Here is a 19,677-nt window from a genome sequence, read left to right as displayed (position 1 = left end):
GTTGTAAGTTACGTGTAGGTTACTGTCAGAATATCAAAAGAATTGACTGCTGAAGCATAAGAGATGAAATTATTAGGTCAGTTTATGCTCCTTAGACTAGATTATTTACTTTTATTTCCTGAGACTTAGGAGGCTACTTCTTCTGCTATCTACTAGACATAACAGCTTGATGTAGAGATTTAACACTTGTTAAATCCTCTTTGGCATGGTCTATTCGGGGAAATATCCCCGACATCACTCGATATCCTGTGTTCAAGTAAAGAAAAGTCTCTTCATCAATTATATACGTCTTCATTGTGATGACATGATTGTCTATCTCCATGTGACCCCATAGGTATCAGATCCTGCATCATCTCGATCCTCCCAAACCACTAGACTCTCAGCACGATTAAAGGCCTGTCGACAGAAATGGCGTTTGTGGAAATCTTTCTTGGTTCGCGGATGAACACAAATGAGACGTTGAGTCTTTGTCGCAAGGTGTTATCTATTTAAATTAGTAGAGGGTTACTGAAAATCATTCGAGTATTCTACCAACTAACCTGTACTCAACTGAATATTCCAGAAACTAGCTCAAGGTGTAGGGGTAAGCGCTATGGCGGCGCATACTGCAGAACACTTCCCAAAAGCAGCATTGCAGGCGATGATCGTTGCTGGGGCTGTAGCTCCCGCCGTAGCTCCCCAAGTAAACCCAGCTGCGCTGTAACATGCCATGACGATACTGGCGCAGCCAGCTTGGCAGGCTCCGTAAGCGACAGGACCCGCGAAGGCCGTAGCCAAGAGAGCGGTTGTGGCGGCAATGGTGGAGATTTTCATCTTGTTATATGGTTGTCTTGGCGGAAAGGTGATTGTCGTGATGCAATAGCTTTGAGATTACTGATGTTGATGTTTGAAGAAGATGGTATGATAGAAATTACGTGTGCTGGTTAGACGCGGGGTAAGGAGATTGATATACATGAAATTATTGTTGCATTGATGATATCAGCGTTGGTGGCTGACATGGTCGGCCTCCCACTGCCTTGACCTCTAATGTGAAGTGGCAACTGCATGGATTCCGTCACTTGCATTTATCAGTCAGAAGCACCGTAAATAAAACGGAATAGACCAAACTTCACCCAGCAAGTAAGCAAATTCATCAAACAGAACTGGTAATAGTCTAACGATTCCTCTTATTTGAGATGCACACCTACACACCATCAAAGACTGATAATGTCAGACCTCGTTTAATATCTACAAACGCAAGTTGGAGTCTCACATACAATGACACACCATACAGGTCGCTCTGAGAGATGGATAAACATTATACCATTTGCGATGGACCGACATGGGTTGCTTAGAATATACGAGAAACAGCAGCGCCACGGTTACACAGGAGCAGGCCTGGACCCATGATCTCTAGGTACTCACGAACAAGTACAGGAGTGTCTTCAGTTACGGAGCTCTTTGTTCTAGCTTCTACAAGGCATCATTAAAACTTCAAATAGATCTCAGTTATACAAACTGCACTGGCACTTCTCCAGAAGATCAACATCGTTACGTTGAACAGAGCCTGGTTTGAAGATGGCAATGCCAAGTAGTGGCTTGAGACAAGATGGCTCAGGTCAGGCTGTAGCTTGTGACACAAAACACTGTCAACCTATCATCGTGTCGATCTCTCAGTAATTTTGCCTTGCAACTACGGCTTGCTCGTCAGGCTCTAGACTAGTCCAGCAGTCATTGTGCTACATAGACTAAAGTGCGTCCGGAGATACATATCGGTGAGTGACACGTATACCTTTTTGTTCAATTTTCCCTCTCACAATATATTCTAGTAACATCTTTGTTAGGGATCTGTGCCCGATGTATGAAAAAGAACACAGTACCCAGTACCTCCTTACACATACATACAGTATCTTCACGTCGATTTTCTTATCAGAGCTTGGATAGAAACTGTTTCAAGGTCCACTGAACTCACCACCATGTCGGCTTCCAACATGTCCGGAGATTTTGGATCTTCTCATCGGGAGCTGCTTCCACGTCGTTCATTGGGTTCCAGGCGGTCCTCTTCTGTCAATCGTCCCAATTCCATAGCGGAAGACTTTGCAGCACATCTGCCTCTTGCATCTGGTAGAGGCAATGAGCCTAGCGATGAATTGTTAGTAGATTCTGAGAATGGGTATCAGCTCGTGGATCTCTCGGGGCCATCAACTGCCACTAGCATTATATTACGCAAGGCTACACCTCCCCCACCAGAAACTCCTCACACAAACGACGCAAGAGCTGGCCAGAGAAATGACCGAGAAAATGTCTTTTGGATGTGGAAAGAAGAGCTGCTTTTACTTTTTTTTGCTGCTGTGCTCTTTGCTAGCATTTGCCTCATCCTTCTCTGGTACCGTGACGAGGAACTACCAAAATGGAAAGACACGGGCATCACACTCAACACACTTGTCTCACTTATCGCAACCCTATTCCGGGCATCCCTGGCAATAATCACGTTTGAGATCCTTGCTCAGCTCAAGTGGGACTGGATTTCTAGTGGAAGCTTTCGTCCCATGCAGCAGATTCAAGTGTTTGACAGTGCTTCTCGAGGCATTCTCGGATGCTTTCGCCTAATTCCGGTCATAGCAATTCAGAATCCTTTGGCACTGGCTACTATCTTCGTTACTGTTTCGTCCATCGGTATTGGACCCTTCACACAGCAGTCTATTCAGACATTTCAATGTCATTTAGCAAATCACTCTCTAGATCATCCTGCGACAATAACTACGGCACATTATGTCGAATTCTCTCACTTTGGGGCGGGAGACTCGGTACAAGGTTATAGCCTACACATGAAGCTGAAACTTGCAATGAAGGACGCAATATTGTCTTCGCGTGAATACAGCTCGCTATTCAACTGCTCATCAGGAGACTGCACGTTCCCTACATACTCCAACGATGGAGGGTATTCACAATCCAACCGAACGTCACACGCAAGTCTTGGTTTATGCAGCCGGTGCTCTGACATAAAAACTCTCGTTCGGGGTCCAGAGCCACAAAATTCAAGTTTATTTCCTCAGAACGTTACAGTGGATTATTCACTACCAGCTTCTCCAGGCGAAGATAACAACGAGCGAATGAGAATATCTCACTGGCCGACCTTGGTCACGGTCAACACGGTATTGAATACTCGGACGGAAACGGACATAGGCTGGGCACATGAAGCACTTAGTAACGAGTTCATGAACCGCGCTCGATGGTCCATTGCGAACATTACCATACTTGGTGCTTCTGGAGACGGTTGTATTCGTCACCATAATGGCACGTTCACATGTCATGAAGGCTGCAACAAGGAAACAGAATCCACTGACTCATGTCGCTACTCAGACCTTCTACACCAATATACGGTCCCGACCGGTGTTGCAGCTGCTCTCTGTACTCTGTATCCATGCACCAAGTACTTTGCCGCCGAGGTGAAGAACGGACAAATATATGAAAGGGTGAGATGGGATATACCTCTCCATCCGCAATCATTTCAATCACCTTCCTACGTTACACAATGGCAAGGCATAATGCAACCATGTTTAGTGAACGATACAGTCTATACGTCAGCAAATTCATCTTCATCCCCAGGCATGATTCCCAATCCTGTGCCAGTGCTTTTTTACGTTGACGATTGGGCCACTGAAACCCCCAAGAGTATGTCCCAGAACGTTACAGTTCCAGCTGATTGCGTCATTGAACTCCCGGAGGAGATCGCGGCATCACTGCAAAAAGAATTCCGGGACACTTTCAATACTACCTGTAGTGTCGGTTATGAAGCGCGGTGGTCTCAGATGGAGTGTATTCAATATGGTGACGGTTCCTCTGAGTCCCATCTTGCAACCCTTATGACCAACAAGACAACTTCCATATCCGCTATAAACAAAGCCATGGATTCCATAGCTACAAGAGTCACAAATGAGATTCGGGAAGTTGGCAAAGGACCATTCGGTGGTCCGCACCCGAAAGTGAAAGGAGTGGTATGGGAGACACGTGCATGCGTCCGCATAAGATGGAGATGGCTCATATTTCCAGGCGCATTGTTGGTCACGTGTGCGATTTTGCTCGCGAAAATCATGGTTACGGATGCAAAAAAGAAGCACGTGTGGAAAAGTTCAATCCTTCCATTCTTGTTAAAGGATCATCCTGGAATACAGAGTTTGAGTATGAAGGGTGTTGCAAAGGTCGCAGATGGCTATGAAGTCAAGATGGAAACGAAGAACACAGCTTAGAAGACTGTATTTAGATTTATCGAGGCCATGTATGTCGGTTATTTGCGGAGACGTTGAGCCTGGGGTTGTTTAAGGCCAAACGCGGATGCCAACATGCCGGCTAGAAACATGAGACGAAATTAGTAGGTCACTTTATTGTCCTTAGAGCATAGTTCTTAGACTACTTATTTTTATACCCTAAGACTTAGGAGGCTAACCTTTCTGCTACCCAGTAGAGCCCCCATGTTATCCTTTACTTGTCCCCCATCTACTTCATCGCTCCTTGTCTTGTATCTTCAGCCCTTTGGTCTCGTTGAGCCGTCTCTATGACAGACACTTGCATCGAAGACTGATAATGTTGAGACTAACCAGTCCATCCATGCTATTAATCTGTGCCACTACTTCCTTGTATGCATCGGTCTGACGAAAGCTCTTCTTTGCAGAATCGTTAGCCCAGCCAGCGAATCCCATAAGTGGCGCTCCCAGTTGCCCGTCAACAGCTTGCTCTCCCTTGACTGGAAAGTCGTTCTCAACGCCCCAACCATGAGCCAGCTTCGCAACGTCAGAGCAGGAGCCGAAGGTTTTGGTGAGAATATCCTGGAACTGCACAGCTGCCTTGTCCTTGGCGGTCTGGGGAAAGTCCGTGGGGAAGTAGGCTACCAAGACATCCGTGACAGGAGACTGAAATACATCAGACGATGGAGTCATGATAACATGCTTCGTAAATTCTCCATGGGTACAGATCTTTGGGATATCCTTGACTGCGTCTGCTCCATGCCTGTGAACTATTAGTATTGCGTGGCCGGCTGATGGAGGTTGACTTACTCTATGGCGAACTTTTCATGTTGTTCAATAGTGTCCCAGTCGAAAAAGCCCCAAATTCTCAATGGGTCTTCCTCCTCCAAGCCATAATAAACTCGAGATGGGCCGCCAGGCTTGTTGATGCAGGTTGTCCAAGCCTGATATAAGATCTTGCCCTCCGGAGTAGCCGGATCCATAATGTCGATGCCGGGCTTAACCCCCATGACGCCAACTTCTTGGATAACCATTGTTGCTTTTGATGTTGTGTAACTGACTTTGTTTGTTTCTTTTTCTTTACCGTCTTTTCTCTGCTGGCTTGTGGGTTTAGGAGTGAGAATATATGTGTATTATTGAGATTGCTGACCCAATAGTGGCTACCGGCTACCCGCCCGATTACGGAAGGGCGACCGTTGCTGCCTGCATACAACTTACAAGGCTTCTACATTATCCAGAGCAGGCAACCCTTGGCAGTTAAATTATATAACATTTATTACGTTAAACGATCAATTGAATTGCGTAAAGAGTTCCTAATTACGTAGATTCCACGCGTCTTGATATGTAGCTCTGTCAGTATTGTGTCAATAGATGACCTGACTGAGTTGCCGATCTGAGGAGTGACAACGTTGTGTTATTAGGCAGCGAGATAGTTTAATACGTTTCCTCTAGGTGATCATTGTCTATCTTCTTATTGAATTTCAGCCTAGTCTGTTAGAGCTGATATGAAGTTTTGCATGATAGAGAGCGCGTTAGATAACTACTCTTGGTTGATACTGACACCATCGCTCAAGCGTTCAAACTCTTGTATGAGTCAAGCTTCTGCAAAGTATCTAGACACACGATGGAGAGACACGAAAGCCAATATTAATTATTGGAAATATTAGACTAGTTTCAGTAAGAGGATAGTCTAAGAGAGCAATAATGTTTTCGTCTGATCTTCCAGTCTTGGCAGCACGAGAGATCTGATAGTTACGTTTTCAAGACCTCCATGACACTAACTTCTTGGATAACTGTTATCACCCTCATATAACGTTAAATTTCGCATAACTGAGTATTCTTTCTTTCCTTCTATCGTATTTTCTTATTTAATCAAGGGGTTAGGAGTGGAATCTTTGTGTATGATTACCCTTCCATGTGGAAGGGTAGCTGTGGCTGCCTGCTTACAGCTTGCCAGTTTTCCATGTTATCCAAAGCAGGCAACCCTTTCAGGGTATGTCCACATGATGAATAGACCTCTAGGCAACGTCAAACACCATAAACTTTCATGGTAGAACATCCCCTGTTTGGATGACAATAAAAACCGCTGTAGCCTACAGCAAATATTTAACAACCCGAAGATTCCAAACAATATAGCCTATAACCCAGCAAAACGTTCGAAATGATGATTACACATATGCAACATCTCTCGAACCAACGTGTATTCTTCTCCTCGCTATACAAAAACCATTGGAGATTTCGTTCTTGCTGGAGAATGCTATCCAGAGCTTTGATTACTTCCGTCGATAGTGCCCGTTTGCCGACAGTATCTTCCAGACGTTTGAAGCCTTGTTCAAGTTGTGCAAGGCGCTCATTCACGGTTTGGAGGGTGGCAGAGTCCTTAGCAACAGGCGACTGGTTCGAGGGAGGCTTCGCAGGAGTGTTCGTAGCGACCGTGCGGGTTGTTCGTTCATTGAAGGCGACTACGTGTGGGCCAGATGACATGCGTATCGGGGCGTTGAAAGCCGGTAATGACCGATGGATCACTGATTGTGGGATGGGAGAGAGAGGAGCTCTCGTCACCCTTCGTAGCGCAAACATGGTGAATAAAGAGTAGATGATTGCAGCCGGCCTGTGGAAGCGGTTAGTAGTGAAGCGCACGTAACAGGGATTGTCTAACTCTGTAGATGCCTTGACGATCAATCGAGGTTAGAAGAGTAAGAAGCTGCTTTCTGTGCGACTTGACAGAAGCTTCTTCTATTGTAGCCGATGTTATTAAATTCAGTCAGCTGCTATATGAGTCACATTATGTTGGGAAACTTTGTCTTCAAATGGACCGTAACGAGTTATCTGCAAACAGATTAACCTTTTGCGAATGTACAAACTATCACGCCCCATACTTGGAAGCAACATCATCATAAGCCCTCTTCAACACTTCAACCAGAATATCCATCTCCTCCTCAGTAATCGTCAAAGGCGGCGACACAATAACATGATCTCCCACAATCCCATCAGCAGTTCCCATGCCAGGATAAACCGCCAATCCCAACTCAAAAGCCCTCTCCTGAACCTTGACTCCAAACCGAATCTTGTTGTCAAAGGGTTTCTTTGTCTTTTTATCTTGCACAAACTCTATACCCCAGAACAATCCCCGTCCACGAATGTTTCCCACAAACTTTGCGTCTTGGAAAGTATCCACAAGGGACTTGTGTAATCTTTCGCCGAGAGTTGCGCAGCGGGATACGAGATTGTCTCGGCGGATGATCTTTTGTATCGCGAGTGCTGCTGCGCAGCTCACTGGGTGTGCTTGGTATGTGTGTCCGTGATTGAAGCTAGCCGTTCCTTTCTTCAATGTCTCGATGATGTTACTGTGTACGAGCGTTGCAGCGATGGGCATATAGCCTCCGCCAAGTCCCTTGCCGATGGTGACAATGTCAGGCTGAACATCACCGTCCTGCTCAAAGGCGAAGAAAGTTCCGCATCGACCAACTCCACACATAACTTCGTCGAGGATAAGAAGAATGCCGTATTTTTTGCATACTTTGGAAACTCCACTGAAGTATCCAGCTGGAGGCGTGATGCACCCTGCCGTTGCACCTCCAACTGTTTCTGCAACGAAAGCCATGATCTTGTCAGGTCCGACAAACAAAAACTCTGCCTCAAGCTCATCAACTAGTCTCTTGGAGTACTCCTCTTCTGTTTCTCCATCCTTCTTTGTGCGATACTCATACGCAGCACTAACGTGGCTGACATTGTCGAGCAAAATGGCATCTTTATACGGCGCTTTTCTCGCCACGAAGCTTCCAACGCTCATAGCACCAACAGTATTCCCATGATAAGCCTGTCTTCTTGAAACGAACCTTGTTCTTTCAGGTTGTCCATTCTCAACATGATACTGTCTTGCAAGCTTCATAGCCGCGTCCATAGCTTCACTTCCAGAACAGACAAGGTAAGCTCTCGTCAGACCAAAAGGTTCATTTTCGAGAAGATGGTCAGCTAGTTCCTCTGCGCTGGGTGTTGTGTAGGTTAGGGTGTGGACGTATGACACTTGGGTGGTTTGGTTGAGCATGGCATCTCGAACCTCGGTGTTTCCGTGGCCTATGATGGCTACTGCGGCGCCGGCACAGCCATCTAGGATTTTGCGGCCGGAGGAGAGAGTGAGATAGACACCTGATGCGGATGAGACGGTTTCGGGGCGAGTGAGGAGGGAGCGGTGCATGAGATGGGGCTCTGAGGCCGAGGGAAGATCGCCCATTTTTGCGAGGTTTGCGAGGTTTGCTTTGTTTAGTGGAGTTTGAGGAGAAGATCTGGCATTTGAAACAAGTACAGGGAGCGTGTTCAGATGAATGAGGTCGAGATCTTGAGGTTGTATTGGTGTTGCAGGTGGAGCAACTTATAGAAGTCACTCGGGTTAGAGACTACGGCTTCGGGTTTGACATTTCGGGTTACATACAACTGTGTCAACCAATAAGCTATCACCAACTTATCGTCAACTTTCCGACAACTATCTATATCTGTCTAACACTCGATAAAGGAGACTGAGAGATGAGGTCCTCGGTAACATGACCGTGTCTAGTGGGGTAGGACAACTGATTGGAAGTCCAGTATATCAGTCGAAGATACCATGGATTACATTGAGAACCAGGTCTCAAAGCGCTTTCGTACGAGAATAAGTTTACTACAGACCTCTGCACTATGACGACTATTAGACACAGAGTGAGGGACAAAGTCATTATCAGGCTTAAAAGCTTCTAACTCGGATTCCCTTCTCCAGCCTCATCAAAACTCGTTGAAAGAAGATGCGGATCATCACAAAAAGACAAAAGCCTCCACCAATCCCCATCCACAAACTCACCCTCACCTAACATTTCTTCACTCAAACCCACCTCTTGCACTTCCGTCCCTTGCTCAACATCCCCAGCGACTAACTGATGCAGTTTCGAAACATCATCACCTGCAGCATTAACAGAAGTCGAAGCAAGACGATCAAACGTTTGCCGCGGCATTCCCTGCAATGGAGCAAGATGTATCGAATCCTCTAACTCGGGGTAATCGTACCTAGATCTCTTGACCCTCCTTCCTTCACCTCTAGTCATGATGTTTTTCGCTGTGTCGAGAACTTCAATCCATTCTTTCGCAAGACCCCAGACTTGTCCGATCCTAACGAGAACGCTCATTGTCCTTTCGGCTTGGGCATCAGCCTCGTTTGATTGCTCCTCTGTGAAACTCATAAAGTTTGGAAACGCAGCGCCGTATAAACTCCATAGAGTAGAGGAGAAAGCGCACACGCCGGAGAAGGGTGTACGGAGGGGACATCCCACGTGCTCAAGATCGGAGAGCATAGAGGATATTTGTGTTGCTGCGTCGTAAAGTTGAACAACGTTTTGAGCCCAGAATGAGTCTGGGCCGCGGGCTTTGAGGAGTGGTGGTTCGATGGGACCACGGGGTTTGACTTCGTCTACGGGGCTGAAGGGAACATATTCTCTACAGAGAAATATCAAGCTATTTACGATCAGCAGGGTTTTAGAGCGCAAGTCGGTGTGCTTACCTGACGTAGTAAACCAGATTGATGTATCCAAACCTCTCAGCTTGTCCCCTCTGAGCATGCACCGATACTTTTGTCCCAGGATACTTCATAAGAGCATCTTGAGAATCCCGCCACTCGAACAGATCTTTTCTCATGTTATGCCAGTATGAGGTTTCGTTAAAGGGACACTGCTCCGGTTCAGTCATGCCGGGTCTTCTTCTTCCACCTTCAGCAATCCACGTATGAACTCTCGACCAGATTCTCAAGCCTTGAATAAGAAGGACAAGATGATCATCCGGTCCATATATCCTCAAACTCATATCCAAACTGGCATTCTGCGAGGCTTGTCCAAAGAGGAACTGGGTGTCGTTGACAGGAAGAGAAAAATGCATCTCTTCATCAGGAAACATGGCCTGTCTTCGCTTTCCACAACTCAAAAGTCTATCCATCTTGAAACACGTCCACAAAGTCCTCTTTTCAAGTTCAGAAAGAGTTTCTCTCTTGCCACAGCTTGCGAATCCAGTACTCAATAAGCCCTGGGCCATCCTCGTAGCTATACCGCAGTGCATCCATGCATTGAAGCCATCGCCATCACCCCAATTGCATAGCGAGAGGATGAGAAACGTTTGTATAAGAGATAGGTTCGGACCACTTGTGACTCGTTTCTGAGCCTCCCCAGCGATAAACTGTATGTTGCGATTATTTGTCTCGGCAGGATACATCGATGAGTATCGATGCGAGACAGTGAGAATAGTAAGAAGTCGCAATTTCTGCACAGCGCTGAGTTCATCTTGTCGATACTCCAAATCATCAGGATGGAGAAACCCAAACTCTGGAAACTGTGATCGAAATAAATTAATAGCACTGATAATTTGTGTTCGTGGTGTTTGTTCAAAGACTGTATTGACGTCTTGCCAGATATTCTCTGTACTTGGTGTCTGATCTACACTGAGTCGTTGTCTCTTTGCAGGCCGCGGTTTAGATGTAGATAAACTCTGTCCAGGAATAGGACCACTTAGAGTGCATGTTTCTGTATTACCGCTCTTGACGCAGCCTGCGCATGGTGGTTGGTCGTTGTGTCGACATTTCACTTTTGATCTCCTTGAGGGTGGTCAGATGAAGTTTGTAAGCATTCCTCGGGAATTATTCACCTGCATCTACAAACTTATTAGAACTAATTATATAACCAGGGATGTTATTGAAGATACCTTTCACAAGCAATTGTTGATCTCATTGTTTCCTGTCGAGTGAGGGATTTCGGGTTTGAAAGTCCAAAGCCGATTCGGGTCTCGTCTGTAAAAGATAGCGAGTCAGCTCCGCTCAAACTCCCGTGAATATAAGCTGTATTAACACAAAACCTTACATAATCAGGGCTTATGGTCTAGGGGTATGATTTTCCCTTCGCATCTTCGATATGACTTTGTCAGAAGAACGAGCTTGGGAAAGGTCCGGGGTTCAATTCCCCGTGAGTCCATGATTTTTACCTATCAAGGTGCCAAGTCTTTTTGATGTTGTTGCAGATGTTCAGTGAGAAAGACACCAAGACACGCTGGGAGCAGAACATGGTGGATGTGAACACGCATCGGTGCCATTAGTGAGCCTAGACTTGAGCTAATTGACGAAGGAGACAATTGACAAGAAAAGGTGATTTAATTGAACGCGACGGCATGAAGTGATTATCAGCGCTGTCACGCAAGCATGTAAAGTCAAACAGCAATCAAGCCCGGACTCAAACACTGGAATGACGATCATCCGACAGGTGAAAAACAATACTGGGTGGTTCCACGCAATTGTCAAAGTCTAGAATTGACTTCGTAGTCACGGTACAAAACAGTCTGGTCAAAGTGTAATTGCAGAGATCATGCAAAAAGGAAGCAAAAGAAATGGACTCACGGGGAATTGAACCCCGGACCTTTCCCAAGCACTGTTTCAAAGATGCGAAGGGAAAATCATACCCCTAGACCATAAGCCCGATTTTTTTATTGGTTAGAGACACTACGTTAAAGTCGAAATATGTTTTACAGACCTCACTTGCGATACACTGCCCTTAATTAATATCTGAAGATAGAGTCTGGTAGCGATATAATTTTCTCAGGTGTTTGATTGTCTCTCCACGTTATATGGGCCAGGGTAGTCAAAAACGTGGGCGACAGTAAATCACTGGGTGCTACTATTATACATGCTCAACCAGTCATCACGACGAGACATTGACTTGTAACATTGTAATATCCAAGAAAACACTTTGTCATTGTCACAAATAAAGCTTACAAGTAAAAATAAATATAGAATCACTACATGATATACAAACAGAGATATAGATTTGTTGTCCAAAAAGCAAAGACAACAACAACACTCATCAACAAAACACGGTATAGGGTGAGACCCAGGACCTTGCCTTAACCACTGCAGACATACAAGTTAAGCTTAAATCCAAGATAAAACCCAGATTTTTAGCACAGACGGGATGCAAAGACAAGGGTCAAGGCTAAACAAAAGCCAAGAGACGTTGTAGAAAAAGCCAAGCTCTGTCTTGAGCGAGTAGAGTCCCAAAGTGAAACGGATGAATTGGCAAAAGTGATGTAATTGTTTTTAATTGTGGCGTATTTTGTTGGGCTGGTGGATTTCATTTGATGCGGCTGGGGACTGACTGGTACTGACTAGGGGGTAGGGAGGAGATACTCCGTAATTATATCCGTCATTTCAACAAGGATTGATTCAAGATGAGATCGTGATGTTGATGTTGATGTTGTTGATAAGCGGTGTTTGCGAGTTTATATCTGATGATAAATTTTACTCATTCGGATACAGCAGCGTAGTATTCTATTGTCAGCGGATATAGTATCGTAGTATTTAATTGTCAGCGGATATACCGGCATCATTGTTTTTTTCAGAGTCTGAGTCTGGAGATTGCGCATGCAAAAAGTGACGTCGTTTCAGTGGGTCTTGATCTCCCTCTACGTAGGCGGCCCCCCCTAGTAACTGGTTTAATTAGTAGATTTCTTGCACCTCAAGCGGCTGATCGGACCTGGGACTAGACCCAATATGTCTCTAAAGTGACGACTGACTAATTCTAGGTCTGGTTTCTTTACCTGTTTTGCCGCTGCGTGTCTGGTTTATCTAGTGGTGTTTTGGTTCCACTAACTCTGTTACAGTGGCATGCCAGAGATATACCTGACTTTCACCTCCCAACTTTTTTATTCTTACCTTCTTTTCTCTGCTATGCATTATTCATGGGCATGGCTTCCAACGATAATTCTCAACCTTCAGGCCGCCGCCATCTCCAAATAGGCGGCCAAACTCTTCGTCCCTCCAGTCCCTCCTCTTCTCGTCCTCTCCAACCGCACCCAAATCAACCCGCCGACCCCGGAAGTCCACAACCCATCAACGAAACAGCATCCGACTACTTCAACCCTCTGAGCCAAGCGCCATCAGCACAATCCCAAACTTCTTTATCGTCTTTTCCTCGATACCCATCGCAAACATCGCTCTCCGCATTTCCTTCCTACACCGATACTAATACCGCTACCAACTTAAACACGGCTTACAATCAACAATACCCGCGACGCAACAGACCTCCCATCGATCAGGCGCGACAGCCTAGCATTCGCATCCGCCGCAGCTCAAACGGTTCTGTTTACTCCAACTATAGTTTTGATGGATTCAGTGATGATGGGCGACAACGGAGTGTTTCGCAGCCCGAGAGGGCGAAAGTTCAGGATGGGAATGCGCTAGCGCGGCATTCCCGGAGAGTCCCACAGGCCGCTATGCCGAGACTCACGGAAGAGGGTAATCGCCCCAGTATGGCTGAGTTGGGTATGAGTGATGATGATCGCGCCATGTCGCCTACGGCTTCGCTTCCTGAGGATGCGATACGACCGAGACAGGGAAGATTGCGACGAGCGAGTCGTTTCTTTTGGCCTGGTCATCGACGACAACCCGACGCTGATTCGATTGCTATATCTATGCGAAATCGTGATGATGCTCGAGATGATGAATACGATCAAGATCTTGTGGATTGGCTCGACGTCATTGGTAAGTTTACCCAAACATGTATTTCGCTTCAATCACAACTAACACCCTCCAGACCCCGAAGTCCAAACCCTATCGACACTTACAAACGTCCAAAACTCCCTCTTCGTTCCCGATCTCGGAAAATGGGTCAACCGTCGTCCAACATATGCTCTATCCCGCCACGATCCCCAAGCAGACTGGGCCCGAGGTGCCATCGCTGAAGAACGTCGCCGCGAAGCAGCTCAAGAAGCTCAAACCCAAGAACCTACCGGCGTGCCCGACACAATCGAAGAGGAAACACCACGTTTCCAACGAAGCAATACCATCACTTCCCGTCTTACCGACTCTCACTACGCTGCCCTCCCCCACGGAACGACTCTCGACGGATGGACACATGAGGAAAAAGCTGAATTAGATGACCACGTCCGACATATGCTACACTCTCGACGCGCGCGCCTCAAACGTCGCATGAAGGGTTTCGGACAATATGTTCGACGACCACTGGGTTTCCTCGTTACTCTCTACGCCACTCTCATCACACTATTCGGTCTGGCGTGGGTTCTCTTCCTTATCGGCTGGATCTACGTAGGCGACAAGCAATCCTATCTCGTCCACATCATCGACAGTGTTCTTGTCGCTCTCTTCGCCATCATGGGTGATGGTCTCGCACCGTTCCGCGCTGTAGATACATACCACATGTTTCACATCTGGCGTTTAACACGATTGATCAAGAGAGCTGAAGAAGGCAAGAAGCCTAGAAACAGATTACAGAAGAAGAGCGTCCCGGCAGGAGTTCCCACCAATATTGAAGATTCGCATTTAACGGGTCATCAAGCCCGTGTGCTTCTCGATGCGCAGGGTTATAATCCTGAAAGAGATGGAACAATCGCCACTATTGATGAACACCCCGAACCTCAACCTGAGAGCCCCGAAACAATTGATCTAGAACACGCCAAGTCTAATGGTCCTGAGTCCGACCAACCTGCTCTGACGTTCAAGCAGTTTAAGAAACTGCAACATCATCAGAAGAAAATGGCCAAGTCGCACAGTTTCTACAAACCCCACGAAACATTCACTCATCTCCCCTTTTCCCTGAACTACCTCCTCGCCATCGTCATTCTTCTCGACTGCCACTCCTGTCTTCAAATTTCTCTGGGTGCATGCACATGGGGAATCGACTACCACACCCGCCCCTTTGCAATCACGACTGTAATTCTCTGCGTGAGTATAACCTGCAACATCACCGCTGGTCTACTTATTAGTCGGGGTGATCGCAAGACTCGCAAGCAAGATGTGTGGGAGTTGTTGGACCGACAGGAACTTACGCAAGATGCTATTAAACATATGGAGAAGAAGAAAGAAGAGGAAGAAAAGGAGGAGAGAAAGAAGGAGGAGAAGGAGAGGAAGAGTATGACGCTAGAGAGAGAGGGGGATGGGTCGAGTGGACGTACGAGTAGGGAGTTTAAAAAATTGGTCAAGACGTCTACTTGAGCTTGAGCTTTGGTTAGAGGGGAGAGAGAGAGAGAGAGAGAGAGAGAGGAAAGAATACACGGATTATGATTGGATTGGGTTTATTATTAATTTATATAGAGTCATGAAGCACATATACCTAATTGCTTAAATTGCATATTGTTTATCTCAGTTCTCATTGATGCAGTCTCAATTCATCGTGAACTGTCCGAGTCTAATGATGCACACCATACTCACAAACAGGGACCGTGATTTACACAAGATGACCTAGCGGAGTATATCCGATCTGACAATGCGCTTATCTGTCGATCACACCACGGTGGGCCAAGGTAAGCTTTTCTTTACCGAGTTGATCTGAGTGTTTCTCGCCTGAGATGCGATCTAGGCTGACCCTTGTCCCCGCTGTGGTCTGACGTGTTGGATGCTGAAGAGGATAATGGCCTGTGCCTCTGACGAGGGTGGACATGTTTACTGCCGAGAAGTCTCTGTCGAACCGTTCATGTCAATATCGACGACGGCAGAAGTGATTCACCAGGTAAAGACGATGTTAGCTCAAGGATAGCCTAGAGTATTGACCAACAAGTCAAAGAGTGAGTGCATTCACATGTATCTCCAGTAGACATAAGAGTAGTGTTCTTGAATTATCGCCATCTCGTGGCCTTCAGTATAGCATTGGTATATATAGTAGTATAGCATATCATATCATAAAATTCCTCGAAGTTTTATATACGATTCATTCGTTCATTGTTTTTTTCTTTTTTTCTCTTACAACATAATCTTATCCCGCTATGATTGGGTTCGTGTAAAGTCGGACAACTGGTTGGTGACGACGAGACCAGCGACACTGGCAGAAGTGAGAGTAGCCAGGACACCAGAGGCAAGGGCAGAGACGGCAAGACGAGCAACGTCACCACCACGAGTGGGGGCAAGTTGGCTGAGAATACCGATCTGGATACCAAGAGAACCGATGTTGCCGAAACCGCAGAGAGCGTAGGTGGCGATGAGCTGGGAGCGGGGGGAGAGGCCGTAGTATTGGGATTCGGTGTCGGTGGTGGTGAGGTCGGTGAAGGCGTTGTACTCGTTCTATTGAGTGTCAGTATCTGTAGGATATTGCTGTGGAGGTTAGACTTACGGTGATGATCTTTTGGGCAATGAGACGGGCGACGGGGAGAATATCTCCAGTGGAATTGTCGCCGTTGGTGCGAGAAACTCCGAGCAGGAAAGAAATAGGGAACAAAAGGTATCCCAGGATCAACTGCAGAGTAAGCTCGTAGTCACCGGTGAGGTTGATGTAGCGGCCGATCCAAGTAAGGATACCGTTGATGAAAGCGACAAAGGCGATGATGCAGAGCAGGGAGGTAATAATGGTACCAGCAATCTTGATACCCAACCAAGCACCGTTGGCGAAAGCGTGAAGAGCGTTCTCAGCCTTGTGCTCGTCATCGTCGGGAATGACAACGCGACCAGCCGTGAGGGTCTCTTCGGTCTCGGGGTATCGCATCTTGGAAATGGCCAGAGAGGCGGGAATGGACATGATACACGAGGACACGAGAGCTTCGCGGTTAAGACCAAGACCAATGTATCCGACAAGTGTAGATCCGGAAATGGTGGCGAAACCACAGGTCATGATCTGGTGAAGCTCGGCCTTTGTCATGTGAGGAACAAAAGGTCGAACAAGCATAGCAGATTCACCCTGTCCGATAAAGGGAGTAGCAGCAGCGACGACGGCTTCAGCACCGGAAACACCAAGACCCCAGAAGACGAAAGTGGCGAATTTGATGATGAACCACTGGATGAAACCGATATAGTACATGACCTGGACGAGGGAGATGAAGAAGATGATGGCGGGGATAACGCTGAAGAAGAAGTTTGGAGTAGCGGCGACATCAGGGTTCGTCAAGAAAGCAACACCATCGCGGGCAAAACCGAGAAGATCGGCAGCGCGCTCAGCGATGAAGCTGAAGATGTCGTATCCAACTCCAGTTCGCAGGACGAAAAGACCAATGACGTACTGTGTCAGCATACCGCCGATGACAGTTCGCCAGTTGATAGCCTTGCGATCACGACTGGTGATCCAGAGGACCAAGATGAACACAGCCATACCACAAAGACTGACGGCGCGGTTCTCGCGAGTGTTGTCAGCTGATTCCTCAGAGACAAAAGATCCGACAAGAATAGCAGCGACAGCAACACTAGCACCAGCAAGAGTGCGGAACTTGGAAGGGATCATGTCGTAGACGACGACAGCTGTTTTAGCCCAGACGGCCTTGATAGCGTTGGAGACATATCTGCTAGGAACATGCCAAAAGAACAGACGGAGCTGAATGCAGAGCCAGACAATAAAAGGAACAACCCAGTTTTTGTCATCGCGATGCAGAACAAGCGAAGCGATCCACCAAGCGGTAGAAATGCAAAAGACAAACATGTGGATCAAGGGTCTTCGGTATCGGTAGATAGGGCCGAGCTTTGCGCGCCAGCCGATGGGAGCGCTGCGCTCGCTGTTTGTTCCAGCGGATGCATCGACGACACCAGCTTCGTGCTTTTCGTGATCGCTGTAATCAGGAGGCGTAGGGTGGTTCTTGTCTGAGGCAAGCTTTTCGTCTAGAGAGTTGCGGTGCTGATGTTGCTGAGGAGGAACGATTGAACCATCTGGGTTTGTACCGGTGGTGTAAGTTGCGTCGTCGTGGGCGGCGCGGGCAGAATGGTGGTGGTGTTGATGAACATGTTGATTCGCCGGCTCAAGAGCAGGGTCTGGGTTATGATGGACAGTCATTTTGTCTCTAACCAATTGAGTTTGTGTTTATCTGGTGGTGATCCTGTTGAAGGGATAGAGACCTGGAGCTTCAAGCTTGGTAGCAGTGAAGCACAAGAGAGGAAAAAAAGAAGAAAGGACCGTGGAGGTGGGGGAAGAACAAGATAAACAAGTTTTCCAAAATGGAGCTCGTTCGTTAAACCCTAGAATAGAGGAGACCAAGATAAGAGAGGCTGGAGACTGGAGACAGGGTCAGAGAGATCCGTTCTCTTTCTGTTGCGGCGAAAAAAAAGGGACGATCTTTTTTTTTTTTCGTGGGTCGACGAGAAGGACGAAGAGAAAAAGAACGTGGGGATAGCTCTACTTTTTTAACCCGAGGGACCGAAGAGTCAAGAGAGAGAGAGAGAGAGAGGGGGGGTGGCCAAACCAAGAGATACGCTATCACAAGTTATTAAACCCCGGAACCAACAGAAGACACAGTCTAGGCAGTCTAGACAAAACAATTGAACGACGATCATTTTGAGGAGGTGGTTAATGGGCAGGCAAGTGAGCACGAGGGCAATCTACAATAGTGTAGCTAAAGAAAAAGTACCTAAACGGCTGAACATGGGTTACACTAAAAAAAAAGTAGGGACCAAGACTGGTAAGAGCTTATCAGTTGGTTTGTTTCTATTGGACTAGATCCTTGGTTTTGGGGCCAAGTTCTCTCGGCGACGCCTTTTTCTCCAAGTTTTTAAGTACCGATATATGGGGTCGATCGATATACTCTCCAACATTGGTATACCATATCACTACTGTCTTTATTCTGTATAACTATTACAATTATATATTTACAGACTGACTACTAGTTCACTACTCTATTACTCACTTCTCTCTTCATAAAATATATAGACAAAAAAGTACGAAACAAAAGACATTGACTCCTTGCTATCTCGCCACCCCGGTCCCATCCTTCGGCTTCACCTATTCCTTTTCTGGCAGGTTGCTGGAACGTTTGCAAAGTGCCTCCACTGACGTCGACTCCACCAACGGACCAATCGACCAACCTAGGAATAGCGTCGATACTCCCAAGACATACATTTGACAGTCAGACAGAAGAATTTATGAGGGATTGGTTCAATTCTACACACCATCATCTGCATAATCAACCAATCTCTAGACTTTGATCTTGACTGATTAACAACAAGGAACTTGTGTAGTTCAGCTTGACTTGGCTGTAACTAACTACTCTGTCAGTCTGTATCTAACAGACTCCTTCTCGGTCAACTAAAATAGTGTTCCCCATAACTAACAATCTCCCATATCAATTATTTCTTATCATAAACATCTAGACTCTTCCTTGATTAACCTCTTTCAACTCCCATCTCCGAGCATTAAATATACCAGACTTGTAGACTGTCATTCGCCAAGCCACACCCGTTACCCAATTACTCAATCTCCGTCTACCGCTGACCGTGCCTCTTTACTGAATCAAGTAGGTGACCCCAAACCCAAATCCTAAACCCAGCTACTACCCATTAACTAACCACCATGTACATATCCATACTCCGTACTCTTTGCGCTTCTCCATCTTCTGTTATGTAACAACAACCCTTTCCCCAGGATCCCCTCCTACCTTGTATATACTATGCAATGCACTATCTTTCAGTAACCCCCTGCTCCCCCTCTTCCGCATCCGATAAGCTTCCCCGGCCTTTCACTTCTCCCCCCAGGTT

At 46.6% G+C, this 19,677-nt stretch overlaps 7 protein-coding genes across 7 annotated transcripts; 2 read left to right on the top strand and 5 right to left on the bottom strand.

Moving 5' to 3' along the window:
• Nucleotides 1-371: 371 nt before the first annotated feature.
• Nucleotides 372-813, bottom strand: FSST1_006398 (uncharacterized protein; the record flags this gene model as incomplete). Its single annotated transcript, XM_083232762.1, has 3 exons — nt 372-484; nt 540-549; nt 607-813. The coding sequence occupies 3 exons, from the start codon at nt 811-813 to the stop codon at nt 372-374; spliced, it is 330 nt and encodes a 109-aa protein (XP_083089828.1).
• A 2,843-nt stretch (nt 814-3,656) lies between these two features.
• FSST1_006397 (uncharacterized protein) lies at nt 3,657-4,229 on the top strand (the record flags this gene model as incomplete). The annotated part of the gene is made up of 1 exon (XM_083232761.1): nt 3,657-4,229. One exon carries the CDS (start codon nt 3,657-3,659, stop codon nt 4,227-4,229), a length of 573 nt encoding a protein of 190 aa, XP_083089827.1.
• A 303-nt stretch (nt 4,230-4,532) lies between these two features.
• On the bottom strand, nt 4,533-5,257 carry FSST1_006396 (uncharacterized protein; the record flags this gene model as incomplete). Its single annotated transcript, XM_083232760.1, has 2 exons — nt 4,533-4,986; nt 5,034-5,257. The coding sequence occupies 2 exons, from the start codon at nt 5,255-5,257 to the stop codon at nt 4,533-4,535; spliced, it is 678 nt and encodes a 225-aa protein (XP_083089826.1).
• A 1,832-nt stretch (nt 5,258-7,089) lies between these two features.
• On the bottom strand, nt 7,090-8,457 carry FSST1_006395 (pyridoxal phosphate-dependent transferase; the record flags this gene model as incomplete). Its single annotated transcript, XM_083232759.1, has 1 exon — nt 7,090-8,457. One exon carries the CDS (start codon nt 8,455-8,457, stop codon nt 7,090-7,092), a length of 1,368 nt encoding a protein of 455 aa, XP_083089825.1.
• Nucleotides 8,458-8,953: 496 nt separating this feature from the next.
• Nucleotides 8,954-10,963, bottom strand: FSST1_006394 (Zn(II)2Cys6 transcription factor; the record flags this gene model as incomplete). Its single annotated transcript, XM_083232757.1, has 3 exons — nt 8,954-9,686; nt 9,751-10,830; nt 10,938-10,963. 3 exons carry the CDS (start codon nt 10,961-10,963, stop codon nt 8,954-8,956), a joined length of 1,839 nt encoding a protein of 612 aa, XP_083089824.1.
• Nucleotides 10,964-12,959: 1,996 nt separating this feature from the next.
• On the top strand, nt 12,960-15,231 carry FSST1_006393 (DUF2985 domain-containing protein; the record flags this gene model as incomplete). Its single annotated transcript, XM_083223802.1, has 2 exons — nt 12,960-13,761; nt 13,814-15,231. The coding sequence occupies 2 exons, from the start codon at nt 12,960-12,962 to the stop codon at nt 15,229-15,231; spliced, it is 2,220 nt and encodes a 739-aa protein (XP_083089823.1).
• Nucleotides 15,232-15,996: 765 nt separating this feature from the next.
• On the bottom strand, nt 15,997-17,983 carry FSST1_006392 (Na+ dependent nucleoside transporter C-terminus-domain-containing protein; the record flags this gene model as incomplete). The annotated part of the gene is made up of 2 exons (XM_083232756.1): nt 15,997-16,293; nt 16,343-17,983. 2 exons carry the CDS (start codon nt 17,981-17,983, stop codon nt 15,997-15,999), a joined length of 1,938 nt encoding a protein of 645 aa, XP_083089822.1.
• Between the last annotated feature and the right edge of the window lie 1,694 nt (nt 17,984-19,677).

Source organism: Fusarium sambucinum, chromosome I (genome assembly GCF_050947815.1).
Source record: "Fusarium sambucinum isolate potato_lamoka chromosome I, whole genome shotgun sequence".
NCBI lineage: Eukaryota > Fungi > Ascomycota > Sordariomycetes > Hypocreales > Nectriaceae > Fusarium > Fusarium sambucinum.
Note: the sequence above shows the minus strand (reverse complement) of the source record. Positions and strands in the feature narration are given on the sequence as shown.